The sequence below is a fragment of the Macadamia integrifolia genome, chromosome 7 (assembly GCF_013358625.1).
Source record: "Macadamia integrifolia cultivar HAES 741 chromosome 7, SCU_Mint_v3, whole genome shotgun sequence".
NCBI classification, from domain to species: domain Eukaryota; kingdom Viridiplantae; phylum Streptophyta; class Magnoliopsida; order Proteales; family Proteaceae; genus Macadamia; species Macadamia integrifolia.
Genome location: NC_056563.1, coordinates 29,574,343 through 29,590,818, shown reverse-complemented (window position 1 = coordinate 29,590,818; position 16,476 = coordinate 29,574,343). Strand labels below are relative to the sequence as shown.

Sequence of the window (16,476 nt, the reverse complement as noted above, 5' to 3'; positions counted from 1 at the left end):
TATCAATTTCTTCAGTAAAATAGAGGGTTGACTAAACTGATATGGGAATCTAGAGAAAACAAGCCAGGGTATATGTAAATGCAAAATAGTGAGATGTAAACCTAATCCTAATAATCAGAACCAGGTACAGAATAATGGCAGAAACTTGAATGTACAATTTCAGGTCAAAATGAATACTACTCTAGCAATTGTGTTCAGACCCCCAAGCAAGGTACTCTCCCAGCTGATCCTAGCACTTCTATCAGTGATTTACAACTTTCCATTGCTGTTAGGAAAGGGGTTAGGTCATATATTAAGAGGAATCTGAACCTGAGCCACTTGCTCATGAAAGTTGAAGGAGGCTGTGTCAAGAAATGAAAGCCTTGGAAAAGAATAATACACGTGAGAAGGTTCAAGTGGGCTGTAGATGGGTGTGATATATCATTCCAATGGGAAATGGTACATGTGAGACGGTTCAAGTGGTCTGTTGATGGGTGTTTATAATGGAACTATTAGAAAATATCAGTATAGAACTATTGGAAGATATAAAGCTAGATTTGCATCAAAACGATATGCAGACATAAAATGTGAATTAGCAAGAGAAATTTGTTCCTTTGGCAAAGATAAATTCAGTTAAACCTCCTCTATGGTTGGCCAGCCACTATGGCCATTGTACCAATTTGATGTAAAGAATGCATTCTTCATGGGACCTGGAAGAAGAGGTGTAAAAGCTCCACTAACATTTAGATTCCACAGCTAATGGTAAGGTATGTCGTGTAAAAAAAAAATTCCCTTATGATTTAGGAATAATTATTAGTTCTTAGTTTTTCTGTTATTTCGAATTTTCCACTTGGAAGAGAAGTGCTTATTGTCTTGAAGAGGCTTTGAATTTGAAGAGCCACATCATTGCATCCATTAGTTCGTTTAGGGATTAAATCTATCTGAATAGGATTTTGGCCTATATGATTTGTTGAATGTGTAATCAGATTTTTGGTTAAATAATCAGATTGAATGCAGGCAAAGGTATGTCTGCCTTAAATTCAATCTGCTACCAACCACCATCTCATCTCTCCTATCACCAAAATGCAAATCTCACATGCTCACCCATCTTGCTTTTGCAAATGATCTTATGATTTTCTCCAATGCTGACCCACTCTCCATCTCCTCTATTGTGTCCTCTCTTCACTTCTTTGAAAGTCTTTCAGGCCTCCGCATCAACCTTCTTAAATCCAGTCTCTTCCTCTCCAGAGTCTCTGATTCCTCCAAATCCCATCTCCTTGGCCTCACTGAATTCTCTATAGGGTCCCTCCCAGTCAAATTCTTGGGCTTGCCGTTGATCGCCTCTAGGCTCGCTGCTCATCACTACTCCCCAATGCTTGATCTCCTGAGAAAAAGGCTGTAGCTTTGGTAAGGCAAGCTCCTCTCCTATGTTGGTCGCTTTACCCTCATCATATCAGTTCTCCAATTCATATATCTTTATTGGTCTGGAATTTTTGTCGTCCTTACTTCTATCATCAAATCTATAGAAGGCCTCTTCTTCTCCTTCCTCTGGAAAGGTACGGACTCCACCAAGTTCCTTCACCCCTTGAGCTGCGGTAAAATCTATATCCCTAAATCCGAGGGAGGCCTTGGGCTGAGAAGAATCATAGAGGCCAATATTATTGGTATTCTTAAGCTCATCTGGAAAATTGTCTCTAAACATAATAGTATATGGGTAGATTGGGTCCTCTCCACCCCCCACGAGCACAATTTCCTTTGGTTTGCCCCCATTCCCTCTAATGCCTCTTGGATCTGGAAGAAAATACTCTGCCTCCACCCCACTGCCCCTCAGTGCTATCTCTTTTTCCATTGCAATGGCCAGTCTACCTCCCTCTAGTTAGACCCTTGGCATCCCTCCGAAATTGTCCTTTCCCTGGTTACCCCTAGAGCTATTTACTCTTCAAGCTTAGACAGATCGGCCGTTGTCGCCTCCATCATCTCTACCATTGGGTGGTCTCCCCCTCCATCCCCCCTTCTTACGGATCTCTGGTATTCTCTCCCTTTCCTCTCCCCAGTCACCTGGAAGAGAGGATAAATTTATCTGGCTCCCCTTCATCACTGGTACTTTCTCTTCAGCCTCTGGTTGGGACTTTATTGATCCTCTAGCCCTGTCACCCCTTGGAGCAACATCATCTGGTTCAAGGGCCATATTCCTCATCACAACTTCACAGCTTGGCGTACTTTCTCCAACTGCCTTCCCATGCAATCTTTCCTCCTTTACTATCACATCCATGTCCTCCCATCTTGCTGCCTTTGCCAGAATGGTGTTGAAGACATCAACCACCTTTTCTTCACCTGCACTCTCTCCTTCTCTATCTAGAAGAGAGTCCTTTGTTCTTGTTGACCGTGCATATTCATCTGTTGGACAGATTGGCTTGACTTTTGCTGGCTCCTCCATATGCGACATTGTTGGCAAGTTAGCTTCTTGTGAGACCATCAACCACATCTGGATGGAGCGAAACATTTGTAGATGGACTTTCAACTCCCACTCTTTGGATAAGATTTGGAATGCCATCTACTTCGATGTTTGCTCCAAGCTCAGATCCCTCTGCCACCGAAGTGTCACTAATTCCCTAAGGAACAGGCTGATTGTTGCTTCCTGGGGCCTTCCAGTAGACATTATAGCCCCCCCTTGATGTACCCCCTTATTCCATAGGGTGCTGCCCCCCGTTAGAGGGTTTCGGCTTTTGTTGTTTTTTCCTTTCTTGCTTGGCTTGCCTCTTTTGTAGGCTTAAGTTTTGGTTCTCTCCCCACCCCTTTTTTTCCCCCTTGTATATCCTCTCTTGTTTGGCTTGAATTAATTACTTTATTCATCCAAAAAAATATCTGTTCAACACTACCATATAATACGTCATCAGAATATAGCACAAAGAAATAGCCACTGCTTAAAAACAAAATGCCATAAAGGGAACATTGGCTATCTAAGTATCAAAAAGTGAAAGAATTTCATGTTACTTGCCTGACATGGATCCTGTAAATTAAGAATGGCCTCAGACAATCTCCTGCTATCAAGGGATTGAGATGAACTTTGCTTCTCCACATGTAGCTGGGTTGGACCATAAGTTCGGGTAGTCGTCCCTCTTGAACATGCAACCCTACAAACTTCCAGTATGGACTCTATCTTTAATATCAAATCATCTTCACCACCTACAAAGATTTTAAAAGGAATTCATGGAAACTTGTGTACAGATATTAGAGAAAAGAATCATTAGAATAGGTCGCCTCTCAAGAAAATACTGAGCTAAATAATATTGAGCTAATTCATCAGGGAACCATACCGATAAATTTTACAATATCCAATTCCTTATCCTTCAATTCATACTCCCCTTTTAACATTAAATTTCAGAGATGTTCTTGAAATAAATGACTTATTTTTTGGTGTTAAACAGGTCAGATGTAACAGTTTCAAACTTTGTGTGAGAGGAATGACAAAGTCACCTTCCCCGTACAGCTCCAGCATTTACCACATGGCAGCTCAGTACAGGCCTAAAATTTGGTGAACAGAGAGCCCAGGTTCTCCTGCTTGTATCAAGTTTCCGCAATGAAGGGGTACATCATGCGGTGAATAAAAGAGATTGAAAATTCATTAAATATCAAAATTTTCAAAAATGGTTGAAACAAAGGGATGGCTAAAAATTCAAGGGAAAATGCTGACAAAGGTTCACTACATGACTGAATGTGACAGAAATCTGAGAAAGGTTCAAAAACTCAGATTTTGGTCTCGTTTCATCCTGACCGAAATGGCCAAAATTTCATCGAAACAGTGCATTTTTTGCCAGAACGGCCATTTCGAGAGGCAAGCGTCCATGTTTACTTCGGGGAAACCTTATTTTAGCCTTATATAAACTTATGTAAACCTTTATATTGCAAGAAGAGTCACAATGAGTGGTGGCTTTGGTTTGATCCTTGGTTGGTAGTATATGCCGAGCCCTATTGTATAACTTGTGCACTATATTGCCTACTCTACACATTTTTTTAGTACTGAAGAGAAAAAAGGAAAGTAAATTCTGCACCATGAATGAAGAAACATAATATTGACTAATTATGAAATAGTTCAAATGATTCAGACTAGAGGTTGAACCAGGTCGACCCTTCAGGCAATCTCGGCCACAAGGAACTGGGTCCAGTTGGATTTTTGGGATCAGTAACATATTTTTGGATTTACTTAGGAAATATTGAGTTATTTTAATTGGAAAGTTATGTAATCTTCTATTTTGGGGTATTTTGGGGATATATATTTGACTAGTAGAACTTTCCAATTTTAGTTTTATTATGTTTCTATTTTGTTAGTATAAGATTTTAGGAAGTAATTAGAAGTCTCAATTTTAGTTTTAAGTTTCTATTTTGCTAGTCTAAGATTTTAGGAAGTAATTAGAAGTCTCAATTTCAGTTTTAGATTTTAATTAGGCAAATTTTAATTTTAGTTTATTATATAAAGGCATGTAACCCAAGTTATTAGGCAGATGTTTGAGAATGAATTGAATTGAATGTTTTGGTGCCAGGTATGGTGCAAGACTAGGTTGTGTGACCTCCCCCCCCCCCCTTGTGCGATATCTTCTCTTCCACCTCTACAACTCTGAGTTCTCTCAAGGATTTCTTAACTTTCTCTACCGGCCCTCCATCAACAAAGTACATGTAACTTGACATGTAGAGACCCAAATCCCATGTCCCAACAATACACTACTGCTTGGTGAATTGGTGATACATGAGTACAAAGTGGACCCCTCATCCTAATGACTAATACCATGACTATGACGTGGAGGATCGAACCCACTTATGGAAAGCTGGAATCAACACCAATTTTCCTCCGACTTTATGACCAATGAAAGCTATGTCATAGTGTGCCAGAAGAAATGCTTGAAGTCCTCCATAACTGCCATGTAAATGGCGTCATCTACATACTGGAGGTAATCTATCGTACGGAATAGGTCACCGCACTATGTAAAGTCATGTACGGTTGGCGGGCAGTGTAGGAGAAGATATTGTTCACAAAGGACAATCCAGTCTGTAATTGTGAGTGAATGCCATACTTATAAGCATTGGGAACAGATGAAGATGTATGCTCCCCTCACGCTAATGAAACCGCTACAACAGCCATCATATGCATTAAACTCCAACTTGGTTCTCTCTACGGCAAAGGATGGGGTGCACCACAACCAACATCTACATACTGTGGTAGACAAGCTATCCATGTCAATGTCAACGTTACTAAAATCAGCCTACTCTTCTAGTTGGAACTGGTGATGAGGCCCTCTAATGTAGCCTGCATGTGAGGATGGATACACACCGTGGTCTATATCCTATGTCACATACTCACATGACCAAAATTGGGTCTCCCTAGTGAATCGAATTGGCTCCCGCTTCTCCTTTACCTAGTCATCCTCCTCTCAAAGGGAACAATATCTATCACTAACATCATCATCGTCGACACCATCATCTTCATAGGAAACGATGATGGTAGGCAAGTATGACTAACACCCAAGAAACAAAAAGTGTACTAGACCACCTGGGAAATTGTTGAGGGGTCCCCATCGAGAGGCGGCCTAGTACCAGGGGGTTTAGAAGATCGTTGAGGGTGTACAAACTTTAGTCCCACATCTCCTAGTGGAATGTTGTTTGGTTAGTTAATAACTTCTAGCCTCCTAAACATGGTACAATGCATTTTAACGGCTTAGGACCCATGACCAAAGAGGACAATATTGTGCCAATGTTAATAGGACCAGGGCATTATAGGATATACTAGAGCGTGTGGGGCCACAGCGGGACTCTATGCTCAAAGGGGAGAGAATGTGACACGCAAGATACGCCAAGTGTACCAAACCTGCCTGAGAGATTGTTAAGGGGGAAGGCTTAGTACCAATGTTGTTTGGAAGATTAGTGAAGGTATACAAATTTTAGTCCCACATCGCCTAAAGGGGGGTTGTTGGGCTAGTTGATAACCTCTAGCCTCCTTAACATGGTACAATGTGTTTTAAAGCCTTGAGGCCCATGGGCCAAAGAGGACAATATTGTGCCAAGGTTAATGACACCGAGGCATTACAATGACCATTGGAATGGCAGTATGGTACAGTCGAGGTTGTCCTCTGCATCCTCCTTGCCAATTGCGGGCTTGGATGGTTAGGGTGTGTGAGTGTATGTGACCCTCTAAAGCCATAACTCATCCACATCAAAACCCATCTAACTGGTTATATGGGGTTCAAGCCTACCATCAGCCTAATCCATCATCGGCTCATTTCTATCCCTCACCCACTCCACCCAAGGATCCTCCTCCTCTAACTCCACCTCAAAAATGTTAGCGACCTCTCTTGGGTCCCTGTCATTGTCCATACCCATGCGTACGCTGCATCTTCAACCTGATATTGTAGTGCAAATACACCAAATCTGCCAGATGTTGAGAACCCAATTAGGTCCCCCTCATGGATTGGATGAACAAAAACATAATTCAATTTCGCTGACAACCGGATGTGGAACATATTTGGGACGGCACCTTGATTGCTATTTTCCTCAATTCTTGTGCGTCACCCCCATACAACCCCCACCATTCAGCTGCATTATAGCAACAAGACATGTTATTTTCCTTTCACAAGTCTTAATACAGATAAGTAAAAGAATAAGATACTGAATTCATACCACAGTTCCTGACGTATATATTAGGGAAAACAGGGCAGCGGCAAGGAAAGAGGCTATCAGAGGCTTACAACATGGTTTTATTGTTCAATTCTGTCAGAGAATGATATCAAAATCAGAACTACAAAGTTTGACAGAAATCTAATCAATAGTCTGGGAGATATGAATAGAAGAAGTAAAGCAAAACGGAGATAAAACAGGGCATCATCAAGGACAGTAGAGGAACTAAACAGGTGCAAGAAGAAGAAGAAGAAACAGTTACCAGAAGTTAAACTAACAACCAGCAAAGGAGTCCGAAGAAATCGATAGCAAAAGAAGGGGAGGAAGAAGGAGATAAGGTGGGAGCAGAGAAAACTACATATAGAACTAGGTGTCAAACATAAACTTCAGCCCCTCGCTTGACCTCAATCAATGGTATCCAACTGACCACCAAATTCACTGATCAAGTTTTCAAAACTCAAAAACAAATCAGCAATCCATTGATTTCCAAAAACATGAAACTGATGGGTGCGTTTACTAATTTATACTCTCAACAACAAAGACATCACTCTAATTAAGATTTTCAACTTGACTTCTAAGACAAGAAATAAGACTGATAAGGACTCCTTCTAAACTAATCACACATACCAGTTAATGACAGATTACTATTATATTATTGGCCCAATACATTAAGAAACCGAAATTAAAGGCCTCAAACTATGGTCTAACTTGGAGCTGATTTTTGGCACAAGTACCTATAGTATTCTTAAACAGGCCTAGAAAGACCCCACAACCTTAGAATCTGGGCTACATCTCTTCCTAGGCTTCGACTTCCAAAGCCTAGCATATTAGTCCATCCAGGATAGTTGTTTCATCAGACCAGGGGTCCAGGAAGGGGTACTCTAGCCCATGAGGTCAGGATCCCGTGCCTAGCCTAGCCACTGCAATATCACACCAAACCCTGTAACAGCTTATTGGGCCAGCTTTCAGGCAGACAGGCTGAGCTGAAAAAGTAGAAAAATAAGAATGACATGTATAGAATCAGATAGTATAGTCAACCATTTAGTCATAAAAGGCACAAATCTGATATAGACATGTAGCACTGAAAGCCATAGAAATTGCAATAAATAGAACTTAACTCTATAGTTCATTCATATGTTCTCACCTTTTCTTTTTTTTTGGCTGAATCAATAAGACAAGAAGAGAAGGATATACAGCCCCCAAAGGGGAAAGAAAGGGGAGAGGAGGCCGATGTAGAGCCAGAGACAGCCATCAAGAAGAAGGGGGAAAAGAGATGAGGGGAGGCACCAAGAGACAACAAACTGAGCCTGGAATTAACATCAAAGAAGATTGCATTCCAAATCATCTCCAAGGAGCGAGAGTTGGAGGTCATCTACGGAGATTGCTCTCCATCCAGATATGGTTAATGGTGGTGCAAAAGGCGAGCTTGCCCACCACATCACAACTGAATATCCAGCAAAAGTCATGTCAACCCAGATTTGTTTCCTATGAAGACCAAGAATACATCTAGAGGCAGGCCAGCAGCATTTGAGGACTCTTCTCAAGACAAAGAGGGAAAAAGGGCAACTAAAGAAGAGGTGATCAGAGTCTTCAAAGCCATTCTAGCAAAGGCAACAGGAAGAGGGGACATGGATGTGTCTAGAGAGGAGGAAGATGTGTGGGAAGGGAATTGGAAAGGGCTATCCAGGCAGTGAAGCTATGGCGGGGGGACGTGACCAGGGAACCAGATGATTTTGCGCCAGGGGGCAAGGGGATAGTGAGAGTGGATGAAGTTCCAAGCCGAGAAGGAACTGAAGGTGCCAGAGGGTGAGGGGGACCATTTTCCATGAGAGATGATAGAGGCAACAGGGGAGTTTCTAGGAATATAGGAGGGGTAATGGTACAAGAACTCAGAACAGATAGGAGAACCCCAGGAAGGTGCTAGTTATCAAGCCATAGGGAAGTAGAGAGACCATCAGAGATGGATGAACGAATAGTTGTAAGAGTTAGAGGAGGAAGCTTGAGGATATTGTGCTATTAGAATGGGGGGAAAACAGTCCAAAGGAAGTCATTTCGGAGAAGGGAAGAATAAACCCAAGAAACCAAATGTTGTTTTGTTTGGAAACAAGCTTCCAGATGAGTTTAAGGGTACTGAATTGATATGAATTCTTCCGATGCGAAGACCCATCCCTTTTATTTAGGCTTACTTTTGGAAGGTAAAAAAATAGTTCGTTTTGTGTTACATATCTAACACCAACAAGGGAAGACTTATGACCAATTTTTTAAACGTGTTAGTTTATGATGTGATTTTTAGTTAGTTTGGGTAAGATTATTTTCGCCTTGGAAGTTATTAGTAGGTCTGATTAAGTTTAGATCTATTAATATGTCCATGATAGAGACTGTTGTAATAATAGGTTTTAAGGAAAGTGTCAAATTCCAAATGGGTCCTTAGGTCCTTAAAAGGTTTTAATGGTCCTTGTAATATTTTAGAACTTTCTCTCCATTATTATACATAAAGAGGGCTGGTGTCATATTTGACCCAAGTCATTACCCCATCCACCATGGTGTCAGACCCTTTAGATCCAAAACCCTAAGGGTTTCATCCTTTCTCCATCTCTGCGCCTCCCTCAATCTGCGCCTTTTTTGCTTCTCTCTCTCTCTGGTAGTTCCTTAAACCACCAAGAGAGCCACTAGCCTCCAACTCCCTTCTCCCCTGGGCTCTTAGACCCTCTTCTACAATGATCTGAGAGATCCAACTCCTTATTTATTTTTTCAGGGTTTTTCCCCCAAAAATCAATTTTTTCTTATTAGGGTGCTTTATCCCTACACGATGCTCCGATCATCTTAATGTTTGCTGTGATTAGTGCTCCTTATCCTTGTAGTGGTATGTACTAGCCACTTTACAATCTCAGGACTCCATTCCAGAGCTATCCCCAAAATCGATTTGATAGGATTTTCACCCTTTATCGATTTTTGAGTTTTAGCCTTTTCCCTCTTGGTTTTTGGTGCTTCTTCCACCTCCTACCGGTGCCTCTTCCATTACCACATTCCCCTTGAGTTGTAACCATTTCTATCAGCTCTTTTGCTTCCACTGGTGGAGACACCTCAGCTCTTCCCACCTTTCCTCCTTGTGCTATCAAGCTTGATGGCACAAGCTACCTTATGTGATCACGCTCGATCTGCATCTCCATCAAGTGTCGTGGCTATTACGGGTGCCTCACTGGAACCTTAAAGCATCCGACCATTGGTCCTGATATTGACAAGTGGAAGTGTGCCAACACCAACTCCATGCAACCACAACTTTCATGTGGCTATCTCCTTAACTCTACTGCAAAGATCTGAAAGTTTGTCCAGGATATCTATTCCTAGGCGGAAAATGATGCTCAGATCATCGAACTACATTAGAAGGTTCGCAACCTGAGGTAGAGAGGGATCACACTGTCATAATACTACTATAAGCTGCTCACACTGTGGACTTAACTGGTCTTCTATGAGAAGTATACTCCTTCCACCCTTGCAAATGCCACCAGTTTTCAGAAACTAGAGGACAAGATTCGGGCCATGACTTTCTGGCAGGTTCTAAGTTGTATTCCTTTTCCTACCTTGGATCAAGCCATAGTTGTGACCCAACTTGAGAATAGCCATCGTACCACTATGCTTCCACAGCCTAATCCCATTAAGAGATCTACACTTGACTCCAACACTTAGTCCACAGATTTTGCACATGTGATACATGTTCCTTCTATTTCTCCAAGTAAAGCCCTTCGTATTGTAATGCCTATCGTATCGGCTTGTTTTGAAAACTTCATAAGCGAGACAGAATTCAAACGCCATAATAAAGACGCTTACTGTCTGCTCCCGGATTCAACAACACTCACTCCTATGGTTAATGAGTAATATTGCTACTTCCTCCTCGAACGCATAAGTAATTTTTAAGTGATTCAAATCCATTGAAATAGTTTCTTTGCTCTTGAACTTACTCAATTCCTATTTTTAACAAACGTGCTTTTTTTAGGAGTCTTATCACCCATTATGTGGCATAGGGGTTACGTCCCGTGCGAAACTTAATAGTATACAACTTCTACGAATGGCTTTGTAAATGGCTGCACCTCTTTCCCAAGATTGGTAAAACCCATTTTTAGTCCTGGTTGGGCCTCCTCTACCAGAGCTCCAGTGAAGTGCGATTATTGCGAGAATGAGCGTCATACCAAGGAGCACTGCTAAAAGCTTCATGGCCATCTTGCTGATACATCTGGTAAAAGACGAGGGAAGGGTTATGCCGGTACTCCGGGTCAGGCCAACCATACTGAGGTCGCAGACTCTGATTCTGCTCCTAGCATCTCTACAACTCAACATCATCTACTGAGCTAACTACCATCAAACGCAATCTGACACATGTGAACTCTCCTGCAGCTGCTATTGCAAGCTCTGCACATTTCACCCCTTCTGAGTTATGTCTCTTTATGTGGCCATACTCTGTATGTCCCTTCTACCCCCTAGATTATAGACTTCGGGGCTTCCAATCATATAACAAGTTTCTTGTCAATTTTCTCCCAGTACACCACTAGTCCTAGTAATGGTAAGATCAAGTTGGCTAACGGGACTTGTTCCACTATTTTTGGAAAGGGCTCTGTTAGTTGTACTCCTTTAGCCCTTTCTACTGTATTGCATGTTCCCTCTTTTCCTACTAATTTATTGTCCATTAGTAGTCTTACTTCCAGGTCTTAATTGCAGAGTCACCTTTTTCAGGATTTGGTAGCAGGGCAACATTGGCTCTGATAAGGTGTGTGGTGGTTTGTATTTTCTTGATAATAACTCGGCCTTGGTCTCTGGTCAGGCTCTTCAAACATCCTCTACATCACCTCCCGTCTCTGAATTACTCTAGTGGCATCATCGGTTGGAACATCCTCCTCCGGGAGCTTTAGCTAGGCTTTTTTCCTTTAAAAATTGTAATTCAAGTAAGTTTTTTTATGAGGCATGTGTAATGGCCAAACAAACTCGGATCACTTACTTCGTTTCTTGAAATAAAAGTGCCACTTCTTTTCCGTTGATACATTCTGATATTTGGGGTCCATTCCATTATATGCCTGTCGATGGTTATCAGTGGTTTGTCTCTTTTATTGATTGTTATTTCGGACCACTTGGGTTTATATGGAATGAACCAAGGGTGAGACCTTCCATTTCTTTTTGCAGTTTCACCACATGGTTTTGACTCCGTTCGGTGCATCAAGATCCTTCGAAGCTACAATGACCGTGAATACTTCCAATGGCCCTTTCAAGCCTACCTTCCCGCTTATAGGATGATCCATTGGATAAGTTATGTAGATACCCCAGCACAGAATGGGGTTGGTAACCGTAAGAATTGCAACCTTAGTGAGGTAGCATGCTCGCATATGTTTTAAATGCATATCCCTCCCCAATACAGGATTAATGCGATTCTCACTGGCAGCCTTTCTGACCAACCGAATGCCTTTTTTGGGTTCATTCCTCCTGCTCTCCTCTGGATCTCCTCCAGGGTTCTGCTGCTTTTCCTGTTCCTCCCAAAGTATCCAGCAATGTCTGCTATGCTTGCGATCATCATCCTTATGGAAAGTTTGATCCTCTTAGTCTCCAGTGCAATTTTCTGGGGTATACTCCTACTCAGAAAGGCTATTTATGTTTTCATCCTCCTACTCGACGTTGGTTTGTGACTATGGATGTTTTCTTTCACGAATTTGCGTCTAACTACACTACGACACCTCTTCAGGGGGTGTCTCCTTCCACTGTGGAAGATGTGCCACCTCTTCAACATACTACCTGTCGGTATCCCGTTTCAAGGGGAGAGTGGTCCTTCTTCACCTTGGTCAGAGATGCGCGTGTATAGTCGTAGACAACAGACTCAGACGACTACACATCCAGCATCTACTCTACTATGCCAGTTGTCTCCTCTCAAGCTCTGATCTTGTCCCTTTGGACCAAAGTAATTCTCCTTCTCTTTTGTCGATCCGTCTTTTGAGTTGCCTATTGCTATTCGTAAAAGCACTAGTTCTTGTACTTTTCATCCTATTACTAAAACTGTTTCTTATGACTCACTTTCTCCTTTTTACTAAAGTTTTGTCTTCTCTATCCTCTGTGTTAATTCCCCATACCTGGCAAGAAGCGAGTGCAGACTCACAATGGCAGGCAACTACGGTTGAAAAGATGCAGGCTCTAAATAAGAATGACATATGGGATTTAGTGTCTTTCCTCACAAAAGAAGACGGTTGTAAGCGGGTTTTCACAGTGAAATAGAAGACTGATGGTACAGTGGATCAGTACAAGGCCAGACTTGTTACCAAGGGCTTCACTTAGACTGACTACCAAGAGACGTTTGCTCTAGTTGCTATGACGAACACAATCCGTGTTATCTTAGCTTGTGCCACCAACTTAAATTGGGATCTCCAGCAGCTAGAAGTGAGGAATGTCTTTCTTTATGGGAAATTTAAGGAAGTGTATATGGGATATTCCTTTTGGGTTCACTTTCTCCGAAACCCAAGGGAAGGTGTGCACGCTAAACCGTGTACTCTATAGCCTGAAGCAATTCCCTCATGCTTGGTTCGGGCATTTCCATAAGGCTATGATTGCTACATGCTACTCTCAAAGAAACGTCGACCACACTCTGTTCATCATGAAATTTGGTGTGAAGATTTCTATCATGATAGTCTATGTAGATGATATTGTTGTTACTGGTGATGATCTGGCAGAAATCTTTTGCCACAAGAGATACTTGGGTAAGGAATTCGAGATAAGAGATTTAGGACAGCTTCGTTACATCCTTGGCATTGAAGTTGCCAGGTCTTCTCGTGGTATCTCCTTGTCTAAACAGAAGTATGTGCTTGACCTTATTTCTGAGACGGGCATGTTAGGGTCTAAGCCGACAGACACTCTTATTGAAGCTAGCAGTCACCTGAGTAGCAAGGAAGATGACTTTGTGAATAAGGGGAGATATCAGAGATTAGTGGGGTGCTTGATCTATCTTTTTCATACATGCCCTAATATAGCATTTGCCGTTAGCCTGGTTAGTAGTACATGCATGATCCCTACTCAACTTATATGGAAGTGTTGTATATTCTCCGTTACTTGAAATCTGACCTAGAACATGGCAACTTTTTTTCTCCTAATGATCAACTTAGGGTGGAGGCCTTCATGGCTGCTGATTGGGCAGTTCCTCTTATGACCGTAGGTTTAATACAAGTTATGGCACCTTTGTTGGTGGTAACCTTGTTACATGGAAAAGTAGGAAGCAAGCCGTGGTTGCCAGTTCAAAATCTGAAGTAGAGTTCTGTACTATGGCTCATGGCATTTTTGAGCTCCTATGGCTTCAAGGTCTTCTCACAGATTTGGTTGTCCCTTCTACTCTTCCTATGAAGCTCTATTGTGACAATAAATCTGCCACTAGTATTTCTCACAACCTAGTCCAACATGATCGAACCAAGTATGTGGAGATCGATTGACACATCATCAAAGAGAAGCTAGATATGGGTCTTATCATTGTGCCTTTTGTTCTTAGTAGTGACCAATTGACTGATTTATTACTAAAGGTCTTAGCAGTAAGATGTTTCATTCAATTGTCTACAAGTTGGGCATACGTGATATTTATGCACCAACTTGAGGGTGAGTGTTGTAATAATTGGTTTTAGGGAAAATGTCAGATTCCAAACGGGTCCTTAGGTCCTTAAGAGGTTTAATGGTCCTTGTAATATTCTAGAACTTTCTCTCAATTATTATAAATAAAGAAGATGATTGGGGTCATATTTTACACAAGTCATTACCCCATCTAACAGAGACTATAATTCACACTTCTTGAAATTAATGGATATTGTGTGCCTGCATCAATTTGGGTAATTCTCAATCCTTCTACCATTTGAGGGGTTTATCTCCTTTACATTTTAATGTGTGTAGTTTAAAACCCTAGGTTTTTGTAACACAATTGAAACCTTTGACTTTTCTTTTGACTTTAATTTAGAAACCAAAGAAATCACAATGGTGTTTGAATCGGTGAACCCTACATGCTTCCGCTACATCAAACGCTTTCAAAGAACCAACTTAATTCTAATCTCACCATATAAGAGTTTCCTCCCCTCTTTTTCCTTGCTTCTTGGTAATGAATTATTTATTCACTCAAAAAAGAAAAAAAAAGAATGACCTTCATGCTGCCTTATCATTGCTTATGATATGCAAATGTAAACAGATAGGCAATTAAAATAAATAAAAAAAAAAAAAAGGAACTGAATTGTACCACTTAAAATTGTCTGGAGGATCTTCTCACATTGAGCAATGTCATCTTCCAGGTCACATTTCTGTTGAGACTGTAAAGAGAGGAAAACTTCTGTTTATAACAAAGATGAGCACAATTGGGAGCTCTATAACTACCAAAGAAGGAAAATGGTAACTCAATAATCAATAGTTCACCCTGAACAGTCACTTAGGTCAGAAAAAACCACAATCAAATTTTAATATGAATCATGGTCAAAAGAATGTTATAACCAAAAGAAAATCTTAAAACACTTAGATGGCCATCACAATTTGATCGGAATGCCTCCAGCCACTGTGTATCCATCATGGTTACATTCACCAAAAAGGAGGCCATCATCATCTAAAGATTTACAAATAAAAACCTCTTCAACCAGTTACCACAATTAACATTACATGTTACAGTTCTCTGTCATAAAAGTACATACCAGAGTAACCAGATCATCTCGTTTTTTCTGAAGCAATTTCAAAGCAGTCCGTAACAATTCATCTCCCTTTGATGCCATTACAGCTTGGATTTTCTCAGGATCTTGCCCATTGGACTTCAAAGGGACAAACAGATGATCTCTTATGGGTGTTGCTTCACAACCATGCAAGTGAAAATTCCACATATCATTTTCATCAGCAACCTTTACACCTGTGTTTTCTTTGCCACATGGCTTAACCATAGGATCAAGCACCTCCACCTGAAAAATCAATCAAAAGCCTTCAAATGACAGCAGAGAAGAGAAATATTCACCGAAGGAAAAGATAAAAATAAGGATAGGATACTAATTTTTCAAGATATACTTGGTATTGTATCTGTTATATGATTTCCTCATATTTTGAGATTCCCATTTTACTGGAAATCACCTAGAAGCATATTCAACATCCTTGGACCACTCAGCATTTTGGAAACATAATCAATGAGGCCAACATGAGTTCTTTGTTATCACACTAGCCCACCACCCCAGATTGGTTTTTACCTCCTAAGGTTTAGGTTAAGACTCCAAAAGAAACCTAGAACAGCAGGGGAAGTTAAAGTCAAACTGGAGAGAAATCCAGCAATATGACTAAGGTGACCCTGATCTCATCCAAATTCTATCGAGTGGCCTAGAGAAAATATAGATTAAGGTTCCAAAGTTTGGAGTTAATCCAATGGCTAGATCTGGAGAAATCAAAAGAATACCAAATTAGGAAGTTGCTGAAAATAAGTTTCAGATTTAGTAACTACATAAAAATCAGCAACTGTATCAAAGAGTAGCAAGTGAAAATCAAAATAGAAACTGAGAATTTATTAGAAAATAGAAACTAGCAGAAACTGGAAATCAAAACAAGTTATTGTTGAAGAAGAATCGAGGAGGATTTCGTTCCCACCCCTGTGATTACCTGAACTCTCCCATGTCCGATCCCCCTCCAACGGTTCAAACTGTTGGAATCCCTCAACCCTTTTCCCCCAACCCTCCCGACCCGCCCCAGGTAGAACCCAGCCCTGCCTCCCCTTTCCCAGCCCCACCTCTACACCCCCAGACTTAGAACTCTATCGTCAGCCCCTCCCCCCAACCCTCCACTCTCCAGAGACAGCCACCCCCTGTTCTTCGT

At 41.3% G+C, this 16,476-nt stretch overlaps 1 protein-coding gene across 2 annotated transcripts in view; it reads right to left on the bottom strand.

Moving 5' to 3' along the window:
- The window catches only part of LOC122084072, a 65,681-nt gene that overhangs the window by 9,600 nt on the left and 39,605 nt on the right, over positions 1-16,476 (bottom strand). For both annotated transcript variants that reach the window (XM_042652108.1, XM_042652107.1), the window contains exons 7-9: positions 15,324-15,581; positions 14,882-14,951; positions 2,978-3,165 (exon numbers count right to left, since the gene is read on the bottom strand). In XM_042652108.1, the coding sequence (XP_042508042.1) occupies positions 2,978-3,165; positions 14,882-14,951; positions 15,324-15,581 (516 nt within the window). The remainder of the gene's footprint in view (positions 1-2,977; positions 3,166-14,881; positions 14,952-15,323; positions 15,582-16,476) is intronic.